At 39.4% G+C, this 9,538-nt stretch overlaps 1 protein-coding gene across 1 annotated transcript; it reads left to right on the top strand.

The window, feature by feature from the left end:
• Nucleotides 1-3,546: 3,546 nt before the first annotated feature.
• Nucleotides 3,547-4,095, top strand: LOC140143046 (uncharacterized). Its single transcript, XM_072165091.1, has one exon. The coding sequence runs from the start codon at nt 3,547-3,549 to the stop codon at nt 4,093-4,095; it is 549 nt and encodes a 182-aa protein (XP_072021192.1).
• Nucleotides 4,096-9,538: the final 5,443 nt, after the last annotated feature.

The following is a 9,538-nucleotide window of genomic DNA, read 5'->3' as shown; positions in this document are numbered from 1 at the left end:
TCCTACTTGGCTCTTGAAAGAAGAACTCCTTGACGAACTTACTCCTATCATCACGAAGTTAGTCAACAGATCGTTATCCTATGGACGATTCCCTACATCGTTCAAACGTGCTCGTGTTGTACCATCCTTAAAGAAGCCAAAAATGGATCGCGAAGTTTTAAAAAACTATCGGCCCATATCCAACCTCAGCTTCTTGTCCAAACTCGAAGAAAGAATCGCTGCTTCTCAGATCCAAGACTATCTTTCTGCAAACAATCTTTATGCGCATGTCCAGTCTGCTTACCGCAGCTGCCATAGCACGGAATCAGCGCTATTGCGGGTTCAAAATGACCTTCTTTCCGCTGTGGATAGTCAGAAGGAGGCAGTTCTCTCAGCGCCTTCGACACGATTGACCATCGCATTTTCTTGAATCGCCTTAACTCTCGCTATGGAATTGAAGATAAAGCACTTGACTGGTTTACTTCGTACATGGACAATCGCAGCCAGCAAATTGTCATTGGTAACAGTGTTTCCGTATCACAACCGTTGGAATTTGGCGTCCCCCAAGGCTCAGTGGTGGGACCGCTATCTTTCATTATGTACACGGCACCCCTTGAGTACATCATCTCTGCTCACGGAATACACTCAATGATATACGCCGACGACACTCAAGCCATCTGATAGATCACATGCCCTGCCGCTTCTAGAGGAGTGTATCTGTGATGTTAAGCAATGAGCTGTCGCTAATAAACTGATGATGAACGATAGCAAAACCGAAGTCATTCATATCAGGTCGCGTTTTGCTAAGATTCCTGCAATGCCTCCTCTAGCTGTTGGTGCTACGTCCGTCGAGATTTCTGACATTGCCCGCAACATCGGTGTTGCTATGGACGGTCACCTGTCTATGTGCACCCACGTGAACAACATCTGTAGATCTGCTACCATCGCCATCAGGAAGATTGGTCAGATCCGTCCATGCCTTGACCAACATACCACCGAGCGTCTCGTTTGGACAGTTGCAATTCGTTGCTCTACGGCCTTCCTGACTCGCAAATAATGAAATTGCAGCGGGTGCAAAACACAGCTGCCAGACTCGTTGCCAAGGTCAGAAAATATGATAGTATATCACTTGTTCTTGACGATTTGCACTGGCTGACAGTTAAGAAGCGCGTCATCTTCAAGATACTGCTGTTGACATTTAAAGCGCTGAACGGTCTGGCACCTGCTTATCTCACCGAGCTTCTGACAACTTACTCTCCTGGTCACTGTGGACTCAGATCAAGTACGCAGAATCTTCTGCAAGCACCAACTAAGAACTGGTCTACGGCATCATATGGCTCAAGAGCATTCTGCCACGCTGCTCCTTCACTGTGGAACAATCTTCCCGACCATATCAAGAAACTAACTCTGTTGACTCATTCAAACGTGTCCTCAAAACTCATCTCTTCAAACTCAATATTCACGGCTGGAAAATCTAATCATCTTTTGTTCGTGTGTTTCCGACTTTCTCGTTTGGGACTTATGATGTTTTGCTTGAATGTTGTTTTATAATATGCTGTAGTTTAAGATAGTTGGTATTTATTGCTGTCTACAGATCTCCATGAACCTGCCTTTTTGGTTTTGGGCTCTCGTTTATGTGTTCTTTGGAGGTTTGTAGACTTTTGTAGTACCTATTTTGTGTAATTCGTCGGTCGCAACACATAGTGGCGTAGAGTGATTTTTCAAACTTTCCGTTTCACATAGTGGCGTACAGGTTTAGAGCTAGCTATTATCATATAATAGTTATTTCTTGTTTACTATTAACGATACAGTGTTATAGTTTTAACCTTAAACTTCAATTTAAAATGGAATCGGGCTACTGAGAGATAACAGTGGAGGAGTATCGACTCCGTTAGTAGCATATCCTTCAAAAACGTTTTGCTTGGAGACGTATTTTGCCCTTCACGTACGCCACTATGTGTTGCGACCGACGAATTTTGTTATTGATTTTGATGCCTATGCTTAATTATGTTGGTGCTATATTTTGTTCTTGTTTAAGATATTTTGTTGTCGTCTACAGATCTCCATCAACCAGCTCTCCGGTTGCTCGTTCTGTTTCTGATGTTGCTTGGAGATTTGTAGATGTTTTACATTTTGTTGTTGTTTTGTAAAGCGCTTTGAGGTCTTCGGACTGAAAGCGCTATGTAAGCGGGTTTTTATTATTATTTAAATTTACTTTAAATTTCCTCACTGTTCACAGTCACTGTCCAAAAAAACAAAATAAAACAAACAAAAAAGAACCCTCATTGCGCCCTCTTTTACTCATATTTCTGAACAATTTATCAATTATATTTTGGTACTTAAAGAACCCTTTAATCATTAGCTGTAATAAACCGAAACAAAAATTTCAATCGGCTCACAACAAGTACTCGTTTTTCACTCTGTCCACGGAGGTGTTTTGGCAAATTGTGGGATAGGCTTTTACGACGGGAATTCATAACAATTGGTGGGTTTTTAGCGGGTTCGCCGTCGGACAAGTTTAGAACTGTCAAGCTTTCGTCAGGAGTAGCTCTGACTTCTTCAGGACAACGTACCTAAGAATGAGACATGTAGACTGCCCCTTGTCTACTGATGACTCTGAAAAGAGTCGTTCGCTGAAGACTGCCCCTTTTCAACAGAAAACAAGCAGATCTCGCCTATCTGCTAATAAAGAAAAAAGAGCCGTTCACTGAAGACTGCCCCTTGTCTACTTCTGCTTGTTTCTGTTGACAAGGGGTAGTCTTCAGCAAACGGCTCTTTTCAGAGCCACCAAAACTTACAAAATCAGCAGATAGGCGAGATCTGCTTGTTTCTGTAGACAAGGGGCAGTCTTCAGCAAACGGCTCTTTTCAGAGCCACTAAAACCTGTATATTAGCTTCTATTAGTTCTCTGTATACAAGGGGCGAGATCTGCTAATAAAGAAAACAAGAGCCGTTCACTGAAGACTGCCCCTTGTCTATAGAGAACTAGCATATCTCGCCTATCTGCTAATATACAGGTTTTAGTGGCTCTGAAAAGAGCCGTTTGCTGAAGACTGCCCCTTGTCTACAGAAACAAGCAGATCTCGCCTATCTGCTGATTTTGTAAGTTTTGGTGGCTCTGAAAAGAGCCGTTTGCTGAAGACTTACAAAATCAGAAACAAGCAGAAGTAGACAAGGGGCAGTCTTCAGTGAACGGCTCTTGTTTTCTTTATTAGCAGATAGGCGAGATCTGCTTGTTCTCTGTTGACAAGGGGCAGTCTTCAGTGAACGGCTCTTTTCAGAGCCACCAAAACTTACAAAATCAGCATATAGGCGAGATCTGCTTGTTTCTGTTGACAAGGGCAGTCTTCAGCGAACGACTCTTTTCAGAGTCATCAGTAGACAAGGGGCAGTCTACATGTCTCATTCTTAGGTACTTTGTCCTGAAGAAGTCAGAGCTACTCCTGACGAAAGCTTGACAGTTCTAAACTTGTCCGACGGCGAACCCGCTAAAATACCCACTAATTGTTATGAATTCCCGTCGAGGACGGCAAGAAATATTCCAAGTCTAATAAAGCAAAACGTATTATGCTGCAAGCTGGTCTATCTCTCGTCAGAGCCACGATTAATGAAAATCGCCAGCAAATGCAACGTATATCCAATGAAATAAGTCAAACGTACACATGGCTCAAAGATAATATGAATGAAATGGACTTTAAAACTGTATCACGTGTGGCCAAGATAGCAGCCGACAAAACATACTCACGTGTTAAGCAAGAACATCTTCAGAAATTTGCCCGTCTAAAACAAGAAAACCTGCCGGTCAACATCCTAAGGCGGGAGTGGCGAAATAATAGTGACTTTCCTCAAAATACAGTCCGCAATGAAAGTAGTAGGGAACTTAGTGAATCTGAAAATGCTAGCTTAAGCAAAGGCATGAATTTCTCACCAACTCCAACGAGCATTCCGGTCAAAGAGCTAATAGCGGCGACCGAACACGGTTTAAATGACTTATGTGAAGGTGAAGCCAACCTAGTGCGAAGTGATGTTCTCAGGGTTCTCAAGAAAGCCAAAGTTCCTCAACCAAATATATCTCGAGAAGAGAGAGAGAGAAGCGTTGAATTCACTCAAGAATGATGATTCCATAATTGTCCTTCCAGCAGACAAAGGGCGGTCTACCGTTGTTATATGGACAAAGATAAGTACCAAGAGAAAATGAACAACTTATTGTCTGAAGGCGATACTTATCAGGTCATGAAGAAAGATCCCACCCTATCTCTTGAACGCAAGATAGGTAAGGCCATCTCTGAGTTGAAGGAACAGAACAAGGTTGATAAGAAAAAGCCATCACATTTAACAAAAGCACACTGTGTCTCCACGTATATATGGTCTACCGAAGATTCACAAAGAAAACATGCCACTTAGACCTATTGTCAGCTCAATCAATTCACCATGCTACAATTTAGCGAAACACCTAGCGGATATATTGACACCCTTATCAGGGAAAGGTAGCCTACTTCCTACATCAAGAACTCGCAACATTTTGTTGAAAAGGCAGGGTAAATACCTGCCAAATGTCACTTTTGGAACTAATTGAAGACTCTGCAAGGTGTGAATGATGTTAGCACAGACACGGTATGGTTTTAGATAAGCTTATGAAATCGGCATATCCACCAAACTGCACCAATGACTGTTGCCTTGGACCACTTGCACTGCACTGCAGGCTTGCACTGCAGCTTAAAGCTGATTATATCAGTTTATTGCCTATCAAATATCATTATAAACACTTTATTACTTCGTAAAAAAATGAATATTAAATCTGTTCATCTGGATTTGATAGCAACAGTATCGCATCTCATCCAAGACGCATCATCAGGCTGACTGATCAGGTTGTTGACTATTGACCTGTGGTGACACACTTGATGGTATGACGTCACAGGAGAGTCACCGGGGTAGTTTCCTGATTGCTGCGTCGTAGGTCCTTGACAGGTTGTGGCGAAGTCCCCCTCCTCTGTTGATCGAGAGAACCTTCGCTCAACAGAGGATCAACAATTTGTCAAGGTCAAAGGGAGTCAATATAACGCAATAAGAATCAGTGGTATAATTGTCCTTTTTTACTGTGTTACCAAGGCAACGAAATGTTTTACATTCTAACTATTCTGATTTCTCACGGCAAGACCAAAAATTTGAGATAATTTTCAATATTAAAGATCAAAATAATATTAACCGTGCTCTGCGTGCTAGCCATAGGCTTCAAGCTAATGTTTTTGAGATATTTTCTCAAAATATCAAGAGCTATCTCAAGAATCACTGAACCAACACTAGGTTTGTTTGTACTCATTTTAATGCATTTCTCATGCTGATTCCAAAATATGGTCATGTCAATGTACAATTGTGAAATAATTGATTATTTTTAATTTGAAATTTGTCGACTGCAGTCAAAACTAGCATAGATAGATTTAATTCAGGGTGTGATTGACACGTAATAAATCGGATGGAAAAAGTTACATGAATGGTAAGAGGACCAAGTAGCCACTTTCTTTAATATTCATTATTCAGCCTGATTATTGAACGCTTGGTCCAGATATTTATACACCTGAACCAGTAACACGATCCCATCATTCCCAATTTCATTTTTATTAAGTAGATTAACCGTGTTTTTAATTTGGTGGTGAAATAGTCATGTAAGAAGTAACTGATTTCATATATAAGCGAAGCAACTAACCATATTTTCGTAGAACTTCTTTTAGCACTTGGGCTGTAACGACGGTGCTATATATATAATTCACTTCTTTCGTGCTCATATATTTTAATATGGAATCAATCTGCAATCAAAACGAGTCGGTGATAATAGATCTATCGTAAACAAACAATACGATCGTGACATACTTCATCTTTCAACCATGGGAATGGATTGTATATGAAATCATCTGGCCTTCTATTATACTTTATGGACTCATCTCCAATGTGTTATTTATTTATACTGTCATTCGCACACCGTCTCTTCGCACGCCGACGTATATATATCTGCTCAATTTATCGATTTCGGACATCATGACATTAATCTTTATAGGTATTCCACAGATAGCAAATTACCAAATCAGTCCGGTACGAATAGCAAATGCTGTTGTGACATTTGTTAGTATTACTTTATGTTCCTACTTTATCAGTGCATCAATTGCATTTGTCACGCTGGTCTCGGTGGAAAAGTTTCTTGCAATTTGTTACCCAATCAAACATCATCTTATGAAAGGAACTCGACGAACAGTTAAACTCATCTGTTGTGCATGGATTGTAGGATTCAACTCATTAACAGCTTTAATTTACACAAGGTTTACTACTTGGTGTATCCTGTGGCCACAGAATGGTGCTTATGCTAACCTACCTACACAATTTACATTTCAACTTATAGACGACACCGTTCATTATTTCAGCATGTTTTGGGTTTTTAGTTGGTGTTTAATTCTCATAATAACAGCTTCTATGTATGCAAAATGTACATTGTTCTTAAGAACCGAAAACAAAGTCGCCAATTTCTGAACACATCAGTTGACTTAGATGATCAACTTCGTCAAGTTACTTTTATGTTAATCGTTAATAGTAGCGTATTTTACTTTTGCGGAGCAGTGAATATTATCTATTTTATTTACTTTGCTCTCCCTGTGTTTGGTGTCGATATTTATTCAAATAACCCATTACTTGCAATCGTACCAGTTATGGTGAATTATTTAGCAGCTGGTTGCAATGCGTGTATAAATCCAACACTTTACTTCATTACAAATAAACAATACCGACAAAGCTTTAAGGCTGCAATGGGACGATTATTTTGTGAGAGTAAAAACATGTCTCATGCACATAATTCGCACGAATCTAGCAATGAAATATCTTCGAAGTTATAAAACGAAGTCGTGGCCCTCTATTTGAACATAATGTAATGAAACTGTATTGGTGACTCAATTGAGTTTCAATCATCTCGTACATCAGATATAGAAAAACAATTCTAGGCTTTTAAGAACAAAACTCTAACTCTAAGCTGTTACACCAAATAGCCTCAAAGAAAAATGATTTGAGGAAATTATGTAAATCAAGACTAGTGATAACCTAGAAAGGTATTCAAGGCGTCATAACTTGTTGTTATGCAACTATGGTTCTGAAAAAAGATGAGGTCCCTGCAAAGATTGTAAAAAGAGTATTGAAAGAAGATCTTGGGCTGAAAATTACAGTAGAGGTTGCCCATCGGACGGGTAGAGAAGGTCAAAACAAGAATCGTGATTCGAAATCGATTCAGACAGAAAGTGACTGTTGTATAAAGCCGGCAAGGCAAGAAAATCGTTTTCAAAGCGGTAAACTGTTTATAGATAACAAATTGTACAATAATCAAATGGCAATGCTAGTGAGAATACGGGTTCTCAAGAGGACACTAGTTCTCATCGCGATTCGGACTAGGACAGCGTTGGCTGTCATCATTCATTACGAATCGGATGTTGGAACATTGGGGGGTTGGTACTTAGAAAACTGTGAAACAAACGGTGTAAATAATTTGAATCACTTTTTCAACCCGAGGCAAATCATTTTTATGATGAGGTTTCGCCAGATATTAAGACAAGATTTTGAAGCTAGTTCGTCTGAGAAAGGTTGTACTGCAATTAATCTGAATAAACCTCTTGAGCTTGATGACATTTTTTTTAGGGATTCAATCATGTTTCACCGTTGTTCATCACCGTTTAACAACGATGCGGCCGCGTCGTCTGCGTGGTTTACTTCGCGAGGGCAGCTTGTACAGAATTGTATTTTATTGTATTGTAACAGAATTGTATTGTAACAGAATTATTAAAGAAATATATTTAAAAAAATATAAAAGTTGTCGTTCATGATCTCTTTAGCGGTTCTTTAACATTATGGTATTTGTCCAGCTAAATGGATATTAAGTTTAGAGGCGGCTTCAAAATTCGACCGCCGGTTGCAATCGATGGTAGTTGAAGCGTGTTACATTGTTTAGAACAATAGAAACCGTCTCCAACTGGAGAGAACCGGGTTGATACGGCGTGCAACCGGCGGTTGAGTTTTGAAGCCCTCGCTATTAAAACTTAAATCTGGTAATAATAATCCTATAGATACGATGAGTTACAGAGGTATAACGTTGTTACAAGTCGTACTGATTCAACGCCAAAATCACATTTTACCCAAATTCACACGAATGCACAACAGCAAAATTATACACTGGTTGATTTAGTTAACAAAATCTAAGTCTTTAATTGAAAGAAAAACATGATTGGTTCATGAACAATAAATGCACATACAATATAATCACACTTTTAAATTATCACTACTTAACCAGGAGTTTTCTTCTTGATGATTATAGTGTAGTGGTACAATGTTCTGGCTGGCCGATGTATATGTGACGTGTCATGTCAAAAGGAGACACTTTTGGGCAGGTTATCAATTTTGAGGTTTTTACATATCTTAAATATAGGGATATTTTACTCCACAACACCGTTTTCCCCACTGAAATCGGACATTCCTAAGCGAAGATATTGAGTTCGTAAGTTATAGTATTATAAAATTGGAAATTGAGATATCGGCCTTGAAAAATATTATTGACAATGTTGAGAGTAGGAATTACCTTGAGAGACTTATAGAAAGCTATCGTAGGACGCGTTTCGATTAATGGTGATCAAGACTTAGTTGATCTTTTATTAATCTCATCAGCTACATTTTGCTCAGCTTAATTTTAAGATCACCTAGTATTTTGGTATATTTGTTCACAGTAGAAACATGGATCTGCATACCTAATTAACTTAGGTCTAATTTTAGACTTTTTGACATTTGCAGTTTGGTCCATTTTTAGTGACAGAGTTTTTCTCTAAAAATGGCAAATATATATAGCTATACCCATCTATTTTCTTAAAATATAGGCCTACCGATATCTGAACATTAGATTGCGTAACTCTATCACCCCCTTACCACGATATAGTAATGTAGCCTGGTTGGGTGACAAGACTCAAGACAGACTCCAGAACTGTGATTATTGGAAAGCGGTGCGGGACGAAGGCACTCGCCCGATCATATTCCCGTCAGAAATAGTGAACACGTCGAGTAGACCAGACATTACCATCTATTCACCCAATCAAAATGCTGGCTGAAACCATAAGGGGTTGGTTCATAGTACTGGGGTTAATTCATCTCACGAACTATTCCTACATGCAGCCCTACCACATGGTGGCATTTTAAACAGGCCTACAGATATACTCCGAGACACGCTGAACTCCAAGAACTGCTGAAATCCAGTGACCGCTATTTGCTGCCTGGGTGAAACATTTTTTACCTGTAATCAATATTCCTTTTCCCTTTTAAATTTCTTCTTTGAGCTTTTATTGAGAATGCATTTTTTATTGTCTTATTGTCGTGTTTACACAAGCTTATCATACGTGTTGTGAACGTGTTATTAATCTTGATGGTGGGATTGGTAGGAGGACGGACTTGCCACTTTCTTTAATATTCATTATTCAGCCTGATTACTGAACACTAAGTCCGGATATTTATACACCTCAACTAATAACACGATACCAGCATTCCAATT

The sequence above is a fragment of the Amphiura filiformis genome, chromosome 20, assembly GCF_039555335.1.
Source record: "Amphiura filiformis chromosome 20, Afil_fr2py, whole genome shotgun sequence".
NCBI classification, from domain to species: Eukaryota; Metazoa; Echinodermata; class Ophiuroidea; order Amphilepidida; family Amphiuridae; genus Amphiura; species Amphiura filiformis.
Note: the sequence above shows the minus strand (reverse complement) of the source record. Positions and strands in the feature narration are given on the sequence as shown.